Source organism: Trematomus bernacchii, unplaced genomic scaffold (genome assembly GCF_902827165.1).
Source record: "Trematomus bernacchii unplaced genomic scaffold, fTreBer1.1, whole genome shotgun sequence".
In the NCBI taxonomy this organism is placed as follows: Eukaryota; Metazoa; Chordata; class Actinopteri; order Perciformes; family Nototheniidae; genus Trematomus; species Trematomus bernacchii.
Window position 1 is genome coordinate 202,501 of NW_022987749.1, and position 18,092 is coordinate 220,592.

Consider the following 18,092-nt stretch of genomic DNA (forward strand, 5'->3'; position numbering starts at 1 on the left):
GCTGCAAACGTGTCCTCATTTTTGATCATTTTAGGGCCTCCTGTTTTCATTTAAGAATCTAAGTAAGCGTAACATTTTGCCCACATAAAGCGAAGGGATGCTTACCATAAAGTAGGAAAATATTAAAACTCTCTTCATTTTCTGCAAAGTAGGATTCATTTCTAATAAAACGACGACCACATTGCTTTACCGTTTCCTTCTAGAAACACCCGGTGTGTCATCAGCAGGATGTGAGTTATCGGTACGGACGGAAATGACTTCTTGGAACTAAACTCTTGATGGAGAGAAACTCTTGGTGGCCTCAGTGTGACCCAGCTGACCTGAGATCAGAACATACTGTACCGAGTCTGACGAAACTCTCACTTCTGCTTCCGATTCAACTCAAACTACTGCAGTTCTCATAAGAGCTTGTAAATAAAATACCTAACTGAACTCAGTAAACTGTTCAGTTATATAGTTATGTGACGGATGATTGTAAGAACTGAGGTCCATACATCTAATAAAGAAAGTCCCATTTACTGAAGTACTGCACTTAACGCTGCTATGGGCATTCTCAAAGATATTGAAGTGACTGTTATTTTGTATATATTGATTGTTGTAAATGTAAACTGTAGTAATACTACTCCAATTAAAATAAAATGAGTCCTTCTTCCACCAGTAGAAACTTGTTGTAAAACAGCTGGAAATAAATAACACAGGGTGGAAAAGATTCTCTCTAATTTCCCATTCGTCATTTAACTATAATAAGTAACATATTTCAGCTTTTGTCTCCCCACCCTCATGGTGAATGGGAGGGGTGCTCCATGACAGCAGAACAATGCACAGAGTTCCCACTATCCACCTAACATTGCTCTCAGTCAGTTTACTGGTTGTGTTTGTGATCATTTTCCAGTTGCACAAGCAGATAATTGGCCTAGAGCAGTAACCCCACCCGCTCCATTATCACAAAAACAAAACAATGGGAGTAACTCGGTCCAGGTTAACGGGTTTCTGCTTGAACATCGACATGATATCACCCAACCCGTCTGAAACAGTTATGGAAACAAACACTAAATTACATCAGCACGGTTTGATAATGTGTCACGGTTATCACGAGTTTCTATGATAAATAGATCTATAGCTGAACGTATTCTTTAGGTGAAGTCATCGAGCACTAACACTCTCTGAAAAAAAGCTCCGACGGCGCGCATGACTTGGTTGACGCGAATGCCGTGGCGCGATTGAGGCGATTGAAGGAGGCCGCGACAAACGCTCAAGTTCAATTTGTTCAACTCGAGCGTCAAATTTGCGTGACGCGATCTCACGGTAGCCAATCAGCGGTGAGGATCTCAGCCTGCCGTCACTGACGTTGAACCAGAACTTTGGAATTTTAGTCTTTGCAGACCATTTACGTGCACTAAAATCTATATAACACAATACAGGAAAGAGAAAACCCCAAAAAGCATAAAAGGGCCTTTTTAAAAATGGGCTACTTTTTTTTATATACAGAGGAGACAAGGAGATTATAGAAAAAGTAGATATAACTTCTTCTGGTGACGGCTTGCTTTCACAAGTAAGTCAAGGTTCAGCTGTGTTTAATTAAACGGTTACATGGAAATGCCGACAGCAGTAGTGATTGAACAGGATCTGACAGGAAACACCTTTATGCAACACTTTTGATAAATGAGAAATCCTGCTGAAACAAAACTCCTCATATCTCATCTCTTTATAAGCTGTAAAAAATGCCCTATTAGCTAAAAGGAAATTAGTCTTAAGTCAAAGTCAAAAAGTAAAAGTCAACTTTATTGTGTACAGAGAGATCGAAATACCGTTTCCCACAATCCCGAATACAAAAATACAAGTATATATAAAAATACGTATAATCCTATATATATACAATCATAGACACATTTATACATATGCACACATAAGACCTAAATATTGTGTTTTGGGAATAACAGACTTCATTCAGAACGTACTTGAGAAAGCGCAGGCATGTTTAATCGTCAAATGTTATTTAAAGGTGGGGTAGGTAAGTTTGAGAAACCGGCTCGAGATCGCTAGAATTTGAAAATACACAACCGGAGAAAATCTGCCACTTCCTTATAGAGCCCCTCCTCCAACACACACGAACGCGCACATGACCAATGAGGGCACGAGATAAGTTTGTGCACAGATGGAAGGCTGATAGGCAGGTAGGCCATCCAGTTATTTTAGCTGGGCCGGCTCAGATGATTGGTCGTGCTTTTTACAGCGCCACGGCTTCCACAGATGATATTTTTTATGTATTTTTTGTCAAAGCACTTAAGATATTCATTGCTATCGGGATGTTAAGAGCATTCCATGGAATATAACAACAAGTGTATCTCGAGCCGGTTTCTCAAACTTACCTACCCTACCTTTAAAGTACCAAAAGTAAAGTTACGTTTTACGCGGGATGCCAATTAATGTTTGACAATTATTATTGAAATAAATGTTTAAAGTAAAGAACTGAGATGAAGTGAAGTACAAGTATAACTATGCATACAATGGAGTTGCTAAGTAATTGACTAGTACCGCAACATTTTTACTATTACAGAGTAAATGTGTCACATTTTACCTAATATTACATCATATTTTTACAATTTTTCCCAATAATTGCATGTGTCAAGAATTTGTCAACTCCTGCCAGAAGTTGAGGCAATTACAAAAAAACACACACACCTCAAAAGTATGAGTCGGAAAACAATATTTTTCTAAAGAAATCCTCAGTAAATTAAAAAGTGGTCGCATTTTTCTTTCCGTACCAAGTGTTGTGTGTGTTTTACATTTGTGTGGATTGAGTTATGAGATTATTATGGGCTGGGTCGGTAGGTTTGTTGTTTTATGAAAACTATTTCACATGTTATCTTCAGAGATACCAAAGGTGAAGTCATATCTCTTTCCTTTGTGAACGGGAGACATGTCCAGTCTAGTCTCTTCAGCTCTCAAACAGCTGCTCTGAGTTAACATGCAGGAAGTTTGTAAGTGAACTCTCAAAGGGACAACCCAACCTTAAAAGTCCACTTCCTTTTACAGCAGCTTCCCTGTACTTATCTGGTAATGTAAACCTTGTTGTCTAGCCTGTATGTTTTTCTTTATCTGTATATATTAAAAGGTTGTGGCTGATGTAACGAAGTGGCAAAACCTGTTTAGGGATAATGTGTTTATCTCAAAAGAAAAGCCAACGACTGCTTAGGGTGCAAATACATTATTTAAGTTTTTCATCTCAAGGACAAACAGCATAATATGATAAGAGCCTTTCGTTTGCATGTATTGTTTACACTAAATTAATAAACACCCCTAGCTTTGACTAATAAACCAGGAAATGACTTGGCATTTTACCACTTCAGGTTAGGGGCTTTCTGAACCTGTTTTTGGTGACGTTAAGTCATGTGACCTTACTATAGTTCCTTTAAAGCCCAACATTAGTCACCTTTAGCTTAGCGGTGGTGACGTGAAGTCATGTGACCGTGCTATAGTTCCTTTAAAGCCCAACATTAGCCACCTTTAGCTTAGCGGTGGCGACGTGAAGTCATGTGACCGTGCTGTAGTTTCTTTATAGCCCATCATTAGCCACCTTTAGCTTAGCGGTGGCGACGTGAAGTCATGTGACCGTGCTGTAGTTTCTTTATAGCCCAACATTAGTCACCTTTAGCTTAGCGGTGGTGACGTGAAGTCATGTGACCTTACTATAGTTCCTTTAAAGCCCATCATTAGCCACCTTTAGCTTAGCGGTGGCGACGTGAAGTCATGTGACCGTGCTATAGTTGCTTTAAAGCCCAACATTAGCCACCTTTAGCTTAGCGGTGGCGACATGAAGTCATGTGACCGTGCTGTAGTTCCTTTATAGCCCAACATTAGCCCCCTTTAGCTTAGCGGTGGTGACGTGAAGTCATGTGACCGTGCTTTTGTTCCTTTATAGCCCAACATTAGCCGCCTTTAGCTTAGCGGTGGTGACGTGAAGTCATGTGACCGTGCTGTAGTTCCTTTATAGCCCAACATTAGCCGCCTTTAGCTTAGCGGTGGTGACGTGAAGTCATGTGACCTTGCTATAGTTCCTTTAAAGCCCAACATTAGCCGCCTTTAGCTTAGCGGTGGTGACGTGAAGTCATGTGACCGTGCTGTAGTTCCTTTATAGCCCAACATTAGCCGCCTTTAGCTTAGCGGTGGTGACGTGAAGTCATGTGACCGTGCTGTAGTTCCTTTAAGCCTAACGTTAGCTTTTTATTTCTGCCTGCATTTACACTTTAAAATCATAAAATGATGTTAATATGTGAGATTATCTGACTCAACAACACATGTTTGCCACAGAGATAATTTTTTGCAATAATCCAATTGGAAAATCCAAATGGCTTTTTGTCGACGGAGCCCTTGCAATGCTAACTTCCGTGTCGTCCCACAAAAATAAGTCATCACTTCACCTCCAGACTTTACCCAAAAACAAAACACCAAGACCATGAGCGGTTACATTTTCAATACATATTTTTTATTGACAAGGTATCAAAAACAAAAGAGGACAGACCACGAAGATGGAAGAAGAACACATTGTAGTAGCAGTGCAGTTGTACCTGACAGCTTACAGTTTATTCATTTTGCCTATGTGATGCTACAGAGAAAACAGAAACTGCCTCCATCAGTAGAAGAAGGCACAACAAAATACATCAGTGCTTATGACTAGCAACACAACACAACAAACACACTGTGAACAGACGCCTGCGTCCCTTTAACCGAGTCACTCTTAGGTCATTTCCTTCTAATAAACAATATCAACTTTCGTCTTCTACCATGCAAACGTAAAATATTAAACTTCAGTCCTCACTGTGACAGTAATGTGATGTTGAAACATAAATTATAACTCTTTCTGGAGATGTTTTCCAATAGCGACAAACTTTTAAGATAACCTCAGACGCTAATGGTGCTAACATGATATTTAATGCAATTATTGAAATACTGATGCAATGTTTCCTTGGCTTTTTACGTACATTCGATAAGTAATTGAATTACCCTTTTAACCTCTGATTGTGCAATAAACCACATTTCCCTCGAGGGGATCCTTAGAGGAAAAGGGGAGTGGATGAAGGGAGAATAATTTGGCAGTGAGTCAAAACCTGGATACTGATAAGTTCAAAACACACAGCATAACATAAAAAAACCATCTTGCATATCTCAAGATTCAGGCGTGTTTTAGAACCAGCTGATGCAACACTTCTGATACCTAGCTAACGATATCTCATGAACACAACTTCCAAACCAAATCTTAATTATTAAAAATATATCATTAGAAAATAACAATCTTTCTTGTTTTGTCCAAGACCAAAGGAGGCATCCGGTGTTTAACGTACAGTAGAGTTTATGCGATACAATACACAAGATTTTAAAGTAGAAAAACAACAAAAATAACACTTGTGGAGCTTCATCGTCACAGAAGATGTAAAAAGAAACACTTGTTCTGTTTACCTTAAGAGGGAACGCAGTGATAAATAAATTGAAATTATTTACAGTATTATTATATTTGGGAGAATTTTGTTTGCGTGCGAAATTCAAATTGCTAAGTAAAGTAAGGTATCATCTGCATACAGGCTTATATTGTTACTATCATCTTCAATAAGTGCAAACCCTGTCTGAAAAGTAAATTTCCCTTTTTTTTTTTTACTGCTACTCCTGCCCTGATAGCAAACAAGCCGACTCTTTTTAGATATTACTTTGATCTACAGCCAGCACAGGTCCTGAGAGGTTAGTAGCAGCAGCAGATTTAGTAGTTCTTGTTGTAGAAAGGACAAGAGTTGATACAGCAATGACATGTCATACAGTAGTTGCTCAATAAATATACTATGCTTCGTACACTAAGCAGCACAATGTCTTTTTTTTAAAGCTGATTACACACTCGTCAGGCTTTACAAACTCACTCAGTCGATCAGCGTCTACTTTCCTTGCAAATCAAGCTTTGGTACAAAAATCGGACTATTCAAAATACCAGTAAATAAAACGAAAACGTGTATTTTAGTGCTTTGGCATCTGTCCTTGGACGAGACTGTTTGTAATGTTTTTCTGTCCAATCAGCAGCTGTGGTTTCAGGGAGTGGGAGGGGCCTCTTTCTCTCTTTTTAGCAGCTTTGTTGACGGTGAATGAGACCGAGGAGTCATCCAACGGCGTTTACTTTTGTAATGTCACTGTCATTCAAGTCGTAGTCGTCCACCTGCATCTCTTACAATCTGTGCTGCGTTGGGACGAGACATTGAAAGTCTTTGAAAAGTGGATTGATCTCTCGTCAGTGGCAGTGAATGCTATCGAGGCTCAGAAGGCCTCCGTCTAGAGGTGATATTGTCGAGAGGGACGTGGACGTGGACGTTGTGGTGGAAGAGACAATGTTATGGAATTGTAAAGTGCTCTCCTTGATGTGTTGGATGAAAAGGTTCCTCTCGTCCTCGGGCGTTTGTCCGTTTTGGGCGCGTACGATGCAGGTGGGTCGGTGAAGGTTCAGCATGTAGACGAGCTGCTGCTTCTGAGTCTTCAACTCCTCGATCTGAGCCTTCAGCTCCGCGTTCACCGTCTCTAGTTTCTCAGACTCCTGCAGAAAAGAGAGAAGAAGAAGGGGGACATTAGTTGGTAATCAGAGATGGCAAAAGTACACACATCCTTTACTCAAGTAGAAGTACAGATACTGGTGTTTAAAAATACTCTGGTAAAAGTAGTAGGAGTGAAATAGTACCTGCTGCAGAGTCTCGGTCTTCTCCTTCTTCCTGTTGCGACACTTTGCAGCAGCGACTTTGTTCCTCTCTCTCCTTCTCCTCCTCCTCTCCTGCTCCTGAGGTTTGAACTGAAAAACCAAAGAAGAAAACATAAGCTTTCAATATTTTATCCCAAAACGGTAAAATCACTACACTTGGTTCAAGTATATTTGTATGGCAACCTAAGTAAGACTTTGAATGCACGACCTGTACTTTAAAGAGTCCTCTCCTGCTGATGTTCAGGTGTATATCAGTATGTAGTGTCTCTACTTTAAAGAGTCCTCTCCTGCTGATGTTCAGGTGTATATCAGTATGTAGTGTCTCTACTTTAAAGAGTCCTCTCCTGCTGATGTTCAGGTGTATATCAGTATGTAGTGTCTCTACTTTAAAGAGTCCTCTCCTGCTGATGTTCAGGTGTATATCAGTATGTAGTGTCTCTACTTTAAAGAGTCCTCTCCTGCTGATGTTCAGGTGTATATCAGTATGTAGTGTCTCTACTTTAAAGAGTCCTCTCCTGCTGATGTTCAGGTGTATATCAGTATGTAGTGTCTCTACTTTAAAGAGTCCTCTTCTGCTGATGTTCAGGTGTATATCAGTATGTAGTGTCTCTACTTGAAAGAGTCCTCTCCTGCTGATGTTCAGGTGTATATCAGTATGTAGTGTCTCTACTTTAAAGATTCCTCTCCTGCTGATGTTCAGGTGTATATCAGTATGTAGTGTCTCTACTTTAAAGAGTCCTCTCCTGCTGATGTTCAGGTGTATATCAGTATGTAGTGTCTCTACTTGAAAGAGTCCTCTCCTGCTGATGTTCAGGTGTATATCAGTATGTAGTGTCTCTACTTTAAAGAGTCCTCTCCTGCTGATGTTCAGGTGTATATCAGTATGTAGTGTCTCTACTTTAAAGAGTCCTCTCCTGCTGATGTTCAGGTGTATATCAGTATGTAGTGTCTCTACTTTAAAGAGTCCTCTCCTGCTGATGTTCAGGTGTATATCAGTATGTAGTGTCTCTACTTTAAAGAGTTCTATCTATTATCTATCCATCTATCTATCTCCCTCCAGAACCTCTGATTGGTTTACACTGTGTTGGAGAGCTAGCCAATAAAAGCGTGAGTGTTACATCGTGATGTCACTATCAGTAAAGGATCTGTGTTTCTCCCTCACCTCTCTCTTGACTCCCTGTCCGTCCTGGTAGTCCATGGAGGTCAGATCTGAGCTGGAGCAGTCGGAGCTCACGTCGGCGTTCAGTCCGTTGGAGAGGCGTTTTGATTGGATGGCGAGCCTTAGCTCCTCCTTCACCATCGGGCTGAAGTTGGTGAAGTCGTCCAGAGTGAGGCTGCCGGGGGGGGAGAGGCAGGGAACCAGAGCGGAGTAGCTGATGTCCGCCAGCGAGAGGCCGGGGTGCTGCAACATCATGCTGAAAACACAGGAAGACATATCATTATTAACATGTCAGAGTTAGATTTTATTACAAAATCAGGTTTTCAGCATTAGTCAAAGTCAACTTTATTTTCAATCTTTCAGTTTGTGTGTACAGACTGAGAGATCGAAAAACCGTTAGCCACAATCCCGAATGATTGTCTTTATTAACACTCATACATCACCGTAACAAACCATATTTAATTTCATCTTAATGTACAATATTACATTTCACGTTCTGTATTCTATTTAGGTGTTTGCACTATTTTGTATTTTATTATATATGTTGCATCATTCTGCAAACAGGACAAAACCCATCATCATCATCATCATGTCAGAGTAAGATTTGACTACTGTATTGTACAATGTTTTCAGCATTATTAATACTCATACAACACTCTATGTATTGTAATATTTACATTTCTACATATTCAGTTTGTATCTATTTTAGTATAATTTTTTTTTTTACCATTTATTCTAATTGTATTCTTAAATGGAGCAATTTTCAAAAAAAAAGAACTGGTAAACTCAGATTTTGAATGAGTCGTTTTTACTCAAGGTTGTCAAATGAAAAAACTACAGCTACAAATAAAGCAATTAAAAAATAAAATGATATGCAAAACGTAACCAGAATGGAAATATTATATAGAAGACATCTTGATAACTTGAATTAAGATCATACCAGAGAAGTAATTAAGACACTATGGAAGTATTAATTACTGAGTTTGCACAGCAATTACAGGATAACAAACTATAACGGCACACACGAGGTAATATTTGCCATTCTGGAAAAACGCCATGAACAATTAAAGAGAATAATTGATGGGTGTGAATGTTATCTCAACAGAGGAGTGACTGACAGATTGATCCGATGATTATTATCAGCAAAACAAAACAAACAGTCTGTCCTGTATCCAAGCATTTAAAGACTATTAAAAACAGTATTCTTCCTATTTTTTGTCCAGAAGTTTTTATATTAAGGCACTTTATAGAAGATATTAGTACACGTTTTTTAATAATCTGACACTGCAACCGATATACAGAATATTTAGTTTGTTCTCATTTCGTTTCCATAATATAATATTTGCCAGGTTTTGAGGCTTTTATTTGGACATTTGTTCGGAATAAATACAATTTAACTACATTAAATCTCAAAGGATTTGTCATTTCCTTCAGAAAATAATAATATAATTTACTTATAATGCATTTCATATATCTTGACGATGGCTGTAACAATTTAAAAAGTGTTTATAAAGTATTTTTAAGTTACTATAATGCCTATCAAACACGAAGCACAAGTCATCCAATTGAAATTACAAGTTATGAATGAAAAACGAAATAAAAAAAGCTCTAAAATCACAAATCCCTCGTGACATTTCACCCTTAAATATCGTCTCATTTCTTTTTTAAATATTCAGACAAATAAATTAATTTAGAAGTTTTCAGTGAAGTGTCCCGGGACAGCGCCGGCACTTCTCCGCTTTACAAACCGAGACAACACACACCAAGTCACTAAAAAAACTCCACACACACTCTCTCACACACACACACACACGTTCCGGAAAACAACCGTACCTTGACTGAGTGGGTGACAGGGTTCAGGTGAACTGGATGCGGGTAAAAAGCAGCTCTTAGTCTTATATCTCTTCGCTTCTTCCGTCTCTCTTCTCGCTGTGCGTAAGGTTGCGCTTGTGCCTCGGAGTGTTGCATCATGAGCTTTTAAAGAGAAAAACGGGAGGGAGGGGGGGGGGGGGCGCGGCCATGTGACGTCACAGGAATGCTCTACGAGAGAGGAGGGAGGGAGGGGAGGGAGGGAGGAGGCTGACGTCATCCTATTTATAGAAAGCTTATTCTGCGATGATGCAATCTAGCAACCTCCGAGCTGCTTTTGCTCCATAACAGGAGAGGACTTCCCCCCCCTTCCTCCTCCCCTCCTCTTTCCTCGATCTGCTTACTTCCTTACTTCCTTCCTTCCTTCCTTCCTTCCTTCCTCCAGTCCTTTCCTCTTCCTCACTCTTTTAATCTTCCTCTTCTTAGTTAGACATCTTTCTGTTTTGTTTCTTTCTTTGAAACCTCTTTTCCAGTAAATCCTGTTCCAGTTTCTCCATGTTTGTTTGTCACTTCTTTCCCTTTTGTTTCTTCCTTTTTCTCCACATTTCTTCATTATTATTATTTATATTTATAACGGTACTTTATTTTGTTCCTCCCTTCTCTTCACGTTTATCTCTCTTACTTTGATGTTCCTCATCTTCCCTTTCCCTATCTTTCCATCACTCAATCTCCTCCTTCCTTTTTCATTCCCTTCCTTCTCTCCTTTCCCCCCCTTATCCATCTTCTCCCTAACACTCATACAAATAAACTTCCTCTACACCTGTGTGAACCTTTAAAGAATCTGAATAAAACCACAAACAACAATAACACAAGTAAACAAACCCTACTTGCTCTCCCTCTCAGATTTGACACCCACATGGATTTCCATTCCTGCCATTCCTCACTAACGAGTGAACAGCGCTCTTCCAGCTGAATGACACACGCTGGTTATTTATTCTGTGCTTACGTGTCTTCATCAGGGTATAAAACCACGCGGATAGACAGAGAGACACACAGATTATCTGCTGTAATATTGATTTTATTGTTATTTATCATCAGGATTAAATGACGTTTCCCAAGAATTTAAATCATCCTGAGGATCAGCTGGAGAGAAGGTAAATAAAATACATTTTTGCATGTTTTCTTCAACAGTAAATTCTTCTATTTTTCGGTGTTAAAGCTGTTAATAAACGGGTGTTGTTTGAGACATTTCGCAGCAGACAGTCATGTGACCTTTAATCTACGCCTCCTCTCAGACTTAATTGGGTTTAATCGGCTGATCTTGTTTACCCTCCTATATAAAAAAAGACTGGGGATTTCCTGAGAGGAGTCCTGAGAAGTTTCCACCTTAAAAATAACAATTAATTTAGTTATTTTAAAAAGCTGGTAGTAGGCAGTAGTTATATTACAAGTGAAGCTACTTGTGAAGTTGTACTTTTACAGAGGTGGTATACATGTTTATACAGAGCGTATTCCATAGTAAAAGTACCACTACAGGCCTTTACTACTCATGTCAATTGGAGTAAAGGTATTCTTTTTACCAGTATAACACTAGTATTACATTTAATGTTTCTAGACACAGCGTTGTATAGAGTTTATTTTACATAATGGAAATATAAGGAAGTTAGTTGCTGGCTCTGTTGTGATTGGTCAACCGCTAAGAGATGTCCCGCCCCTTATGCTGCGTTCACACCGGAAGCGATGCGAATATTCGCTCCAATTGCTCCAATTGCTCCAATTGCTCCAATCGCTCAACATTCACCGCGGCTTGCAGTTTGTTTTATCGTGTCATTCAAAACAGACATACCGTTGACGCGCCGCACCGTTGACGGACAGTTGAGGTTGTTTACACTTCCATGCAAGATCGTTCTGGTTATTTCTGTCCTTGACTATGGAGGATATAACAACTATTGCTGCTTTGTGCCTTCTGTGGAAGTCCTACAAACGTAGCAACAAACGCCGTCGTGTCTGGGTTCTTATTCTCCTCCAAGCCAGCTCCTTTTTGTTGCGGTCCCGGTAGATATCCGACATTGTATCGTAAATCTCCGGGAACCCACTCACAGCCACAACGATCATCTCTTCCATCTTTACAACTGATCAACAGCAGGACGTCAGAGGGACGTCAGAGGGAATCCCAACGCTGATTGGCTTTCGCGAGAACGCGTCACGTGAATTTGATGCTCAAGTTGAAAAAATTGAACTCTCGCGTTTGACGCGGCCCCCTTCAATCGCCTCAACCGCGTGATTCGCGCCGCGTCCACCGCTTCATGCGCGCCGTCGGAGCGAATTCGCGTCTGTCCGCGTCTCTGCATTGAATTTACATGTAATCGCGCCGCCCCCAAAAATCGCATCGCGTCCGGTGTGAACGCAGCATTAGCCTATCATGTACATATTTTTTGAGCGCTAGCCAATAGGAGTGCGAGTGTTCTATAGTGATGTCACTAGTTTCCAGAAGTAAACAAAGGAGTCCAATGGAGGCGTTTTAATGCTATTTACATGCACTAAAAACCTATGTAACACACCAGGAAAGGGAACACCACAAAAAGCATAATAGGGCCTGCTTTGAGTCTTAAACTTTCCATTTTCCTTCCTCTAAGTTCAGGTTTTTTTAGTTTTTTTTTAAAGGTTTTTCTTGCTTGGTGTTTTGTTATTTTGGGATCATTAGAGTTGGAAACATGTAAAAGTTCGGGTTATCCAGGTTTGACATTTGTTGAATAAAATCACAACATCCATGGCTCTAATCTACATTAATAACCTTCTTCTCAGCCAATGCACTGTGAGCTATCCAATAAATATGAATAACCACCAGAACAATCCCTTGAAACCAAAAATCCTTATTATTTTCTATTGAAAAGCAACTTTATGCTTAACTATAACCAAGAGGTTCCATTGGTCTTTACAGAAAAAGATCCAGAAACTTCTTTGCACCACAACAACAAACAAACACACTCTTTATGTGAGTCTTCTCCAGGGAGCAGAGGGAGTGTTTGATGTTCTTAAGAATGAGTTTCACTTTAACAAGAACAATAAACCTGACATGAGAAAGAAAACCCTAAGCTGTATAATAAAAAATAATAGTATGTCAAATCCAGATCTCTTTCCTCCTCTCGCTTCTCTTCTTCTTTCTTTTCCTTATTCTTCACTCATTTCCTGTCACTGTTGTAATATAGAAACTTCCAGATTGTTCTGTCCCAAACCTAAAAATGTTAAGTTTCTCTCTTACCAAACCTTTCTCAGAAGCAATATTTCTAATAGGGAGTGTAGGAAATTGTGTAATATCTGAAATGAACCCACTATATTATGTTAGAGTCATGGCTTTACTCAGAATGCATTGTACAACAGGAAATATAAGTACGTGGTGTGAATGCCACTTCCACATCATTTAACAGTGTGTGTGTGTGTGTGTGTGTGTGTGTGTGTGTGTGTGTGTGTGTGTGTGGTTCCTTTTTCTCATGCTTGTGAAAAATGGTAGAAAAATCCTTAGTCATATCGTTACTTTGTTGAGAATGTGGCCATGTAATAAGCGGGATAATGTGCCGGTGTTGTGAGTGTGGATGTGTGTGTGTGTGTGAGTGTGTGTGCATGTCTTGGTCATGCATTATTTCCAGGGAAGCCTTAAAACAACTCAAGGCAGGGAAGCCGCCACGTTGTGTGTGTGTGTGTGTGTGTGTGTGTGTGTGTGTGTGTGTGTGTGTGTGTGTGTGTGTGTGTGTGTGTGTGTGTGTGTGTGCGTGTGTGTGTGTGTGTGTGTGTGTGTGCATGTCTTGGTCATGCATTATTTCCAGGGAAGCCTTAAAACAACTCAAGGCAGGGAAGCCGCCACGTTGTGTGTGTGTGTGTGTGTGTGTGTGTGTGTGTGTGTGTGTGTGTGTGTGTGTGTGTGTGTGTAACTGGGATGTCATGGTGCATACCAAGCAGCAGTAAAAACAAAGTCATAAATCAGTTAATAACTGACCTAACAGTGTTCCCCTCACAGCAGAAGACACCCGGATGTCCTGCTGCTGACTACACACATGGAGCTAAAGGGTTAAAGGGTGGGAGGACTCAGAGATAAGATGAAATGCAGGGTGGAGGAACCATGAAAGGCCTGTTCTCTCAAAAAAGAAAGTGGAAAGAAGCTCCCGTCAGGTGTTTGCTTAACGTGTACATTATGTTTTCCATGAGATAAGAAGATATTTGGAATTGTAGGAATGCAAAAGGCACCCTTAAATGACATAAAACAATAAATAATAAGAGTGGCGATAAACGTAATTTTGATATCTTGCCAAAAAACAATGGGATTTTTCCGTTGGACTTTAGACACTTGTTAGCAACCTCAGTTTTTAAATTCACCAGTGGGGTATTTACTGATGTATTTTGTATTGTAGAATAAAATCTCTTCAGCTTGTGTTAACCACAGACCTTATTTCAGGATAACAACCAAAAACACATTCAGAAAACCATTGAGTTCCAGATAAAGGCATCGGTAGAGCTAAAATGCTACCTCCTCTCCTGGTTTCAGGACACATTGTTGCACCACACTGTAAGCGTTAAAGCATTTTCATTTGAAAGAAAGGACAGGTCTTCTTCCGGGAAATATAGGTGTTACATTTGCATGTAAACAAGCTACATTTGACTTGTTTTTTCAACAACAATTTTTTTTAATTTACCATATAAATGACAACAAAACACACTATTTTAGATTAGATAAAACATACTTTATTAACCCTCCTGTTGTCTTCGGGTCAAATCTGACCGATTTACTACTTTCATCAATCATAACTTTTTTGTTTTACATTCGATTGCATTAAGGCTTCATGATGTCCTTCACAGAAGACATTTGAACATATACAATGGCTGATCACCACTTTCATTGAACTTTGGATGATTTAGTCAACTTTGTAACCCATGGTGTTCCCGGTCAAAAATGACACACACACACACACACACACACACACACACACACACACACACACACACACACACACACACACACACACACACACACACACACACACACACACACACACACACACACACACACACACACACACACAATCTAGATGTGCTTCCCGCTCTTATGTGCCCATCCCCCCACATGGATCACACCTGGCACACGCAATACATGTTCAGTGTCTATTCTTTGTATATTTACAGTTGTTCATGTATACCAGTAGTCTGATACAATATGTACAGTTTGAAAGGGTGTTAAATGAAATGTGGTGATGATTAATGGTTTTTGTGTTAATGTAATAGCAGTTAAAACAGGACCGGTCAAATTTGACCGCGAACACCAAAGTAAGGGGGGGAAAACGAAGGCAATAGGAGGGTTCAGAGGCACAGTGCACATTGATAAACATTGGTAAATGCACCATGTTTTAATCTATAGTTCTTGGATGGATGATCCAGAAATCCTGAAACCCTATACATATTATTTAAATATAAAAAGCATAATAAGTTGTAACTTGGAGACTCACAGAACAGCTGATGCCAAAAAATAAATAGAAAAAGGATAATATTACTGAAAATATGGGCAAAATAATACCACATTATCCTGCACTTTTACACACTATTATGGTCAAATTTAAATATAAATATAATTTAAAAAGATATGAAAACAAAAAGAAATCATGCACATTAGAAAGCAACAGGTTACAGCAGAACTGTCACATTCTCAGTCATAATTACATATAGAAACTACAGGATCTAAATGAGAGACACACACCGGTCGGTTAATAATTACAGTGACTTTTAAATGTGTGTTTCTCTCGGGACCAGTGGCGATCCTAGAGTCGGTGGGGGCCCTAGGCAACATTCACTGGGGGCCCCTCGAACCAGCTTTTCATCACCACGCACAGCCGACAACCCCCCCCCCCCCCCCCCCCTGGAGCGGAGCAAGGCAGCCACACTTAAGATGAGATGGGGCCGCCTTGAGGGGGTTTTCCTGACATGTCGTTGCAGTAAATTAACGGGTGTTTCATGTTGTCGTTGCTGTGGACCTTCTTAATCTACCTTCTTTGGGAGCCCCCTTGTGGTCCGGGGCCCCTGCCTTGCCTGTTCGCAAGGAGCGCCCCTGCTCGGGACAATAAATCCTGTTATATTGTTTAATATCAGTTGTTATAATCTTCAATAAAGACATTTAATACACACTAAATGTGAGTAAACGTACTCTCACTTTCACCTGCGATCAGCTTTTCACTTCTCTTCTGGCCTGCCGTGTGTTTGCTGTGTGTACTCTGAGTTTCAGACGGTGGTTAAAAGAGAAAACAGACGTGAGGCCGCCGTGAGTTTCATTATGAGAGAAACGTTTCAGAATATCAGGGGGTTTCTCAGAAAGAAAATCTGCTGATTAGAAAAGAAAGTGAAAAGAAAATGAAGCCATAAACGTTCACCGGCGATAGTTGATATAGTAACGTTGTTGTTTAAACTTTGTCCTTCTTTTAGACTCAGTTTGGAAGCATGTGGTTTTTATTCAACGTCATGTATCAGAATGAATCAGCATATTTGATCAATTCCAGGGGGAAATTGGGTTTTGTCACATTTGCTCCATTTTAGAATGAAAAATAAAATAAAATATAAATTAAAAAAAATTCTAAAATAGGATAAAATATTAATATAAACATTGGAAGTTAAATAAAATAAATAAAATAAATAAAATAAATAAAATAAATAAAATAAATAAAATGAATAAAATAAATAAAATAGAATACAAATATTTATTTCTGTTAAGCATGTAAAAATGTCACAGTAGAGGCACACAATACAAATATGAGCACGTGAAGTCATGTGACCAACATTAGCCTCCTTTAGCTTAGCGGTGGTGAGGTGAAGTCATGTGACCGTGCTGTAGTTCCTTTATAGCCCAACATTAGCCTCCTTTAGCTTAGCGGTGGTGACGTGAAGTCATGTGACCGTGCTGTAGTTCCTTTATAGCCCAACATTAGCCTCCTTTAGCTTAGCGGTGGTGACGTGAAGTCATGTGACCGTGCTGTAGTTCCTTTATAGCCCAACATTAGCCTCCTTTAGCTTAGCGGTGGTGACGTGAAGTCATGTGACCGTGCTGTAGTTCCTTTATAGCCCAACATTAGCCGCCTTTAGCTTAGCGGTGGTGACGTGAAGTCATGTGACCGTGCTGTAGTTCCTTTATAGCCCAACATTAGCCTCCTTTAGCTTAGCGGTGGTGACGTGAAGTCATGTGACCGTGCTGTAGTTCCTTTATAGCCCAACATTAGCCTCCTTTAGCTTAGCGGTGGTGACGTGAAGTCATGTGACCGTGCTGTAGTTCCTTTATAGCCCAACATTAGCCTCCTTTAGCTTAGCGGTGGTGACGTGAAGTCATGTGACCGTGCTGTAGTTCCTTTATAGCCCAACATTAGCCGCCTTTAGCTTAGCGGTGGTGACGTGAAGTCATGTGACCGTGCTGTAGTTCCTTTATAGCCCAACATTAGCCTCCTTTAGCTTAGCGGTGGTGACGTGAAGTCATGTGACCGTGCTGTAGTTCCTTTATAGCCCAACATTAGCCGCCTTTAGCTTAGCGGTGGTGACGTGAAGTCATGTGACCGTGCTGTAGTTCCTTTATAGCCCAACATTAGCCTCCTTTAGCTTAGCGGTGGTGACGTGAAGTCATGTGACCGTGCTGTAGTTCCTTTATAGCCCAACATTAGCCGCCTTTAGCTTAGCGGTGGTGACGTGAAGTCATGTGACCGTGCTGTAGTTCCTTTATAGCCCAACATTAGCCTCCTTTAGCTTAGCGGTGGTGACGTGAAGTGATGTGACCGTGCTGTAGTTCCTTAATAGCCCAACATTAGCCTCCTTTAGCTTAGCGGTGGTGATGTGAAGTCATGTGACCGTGCTGTAGTTCCTTTATAGCCCAACATTAGCCACCTTTAGCTTAGCGGTGGTGACGTGAAGTCATGTGACCGTGCTGTAGTTCCTTAATAGCCCAACATTAGCCTCCTTTAGCTTAGCGGTGGTGACGTGAAGTCATGTGACCGTGCTGTAGTTCCTTTATAGCCCAACATTAGCCACCTTTAGCTTAGCGGTGGTGATGTGAAGTCATGTGACTGTGATATAGTTCCTTAATGGCCTAAATAGGGCCCCTTTAATATATCTAAAACAGAAGGAGCTCAAAGGGATTTATAATATTGGGTTTTATTGTGGACTCTTTAATACTCTACCCCCTCCAGATTTCCAGATGAAAGGATGTGTTGTTTGTTATCATGGGAGAGAAGTGTCCTTTCCTGTTTCCTGTCTTCCTCCATGAGGCTGCAGTTTATAACTCTTCTGATAAATCAAAGAGTTGATGCCGGTGATGATGAGAAGCTTCCCGTTATCCCGGTGTTTCTTCCCGGTTCCCCGCTGTTTGCCCGGTAAAGCCAC

At 40.3% G+C, this 18,092-nt stretch overlaps 1 protein-coding gene across 1 annotated transcript; it reads right to left on the reverse strand.

Annotated features, from left to right (window-relative positions):
- Positions 1-4,464: 4,464 nt before the first annotated feature.
- Positions 4,465-9,830, reverse strand: atf3 (activating transcription factor 3). Its single transcript, XM_034148164.1, has 4 exons — positions 9,720-9,830; positions 7,890-8,142; positions 6,710-6,817; positions 4,465-6,568 (listed from the first exon to the last, which is right to left on the reverse strand). The coding sequence occupies exons 2-4, from the start codon at positions 8,139-8,141 to the stop codon at positions 6,269-6,271; spliced, it is 660 nt and encodes a 219-aa protein (XP_034004055.1). The 5' UTR covers position 8,142; positions 9,720-9,830; the 3' UTR covers positions 4,465-6,268.
- Positions 9,831-18,092: the final 8,262 nt, after the last annotated feature.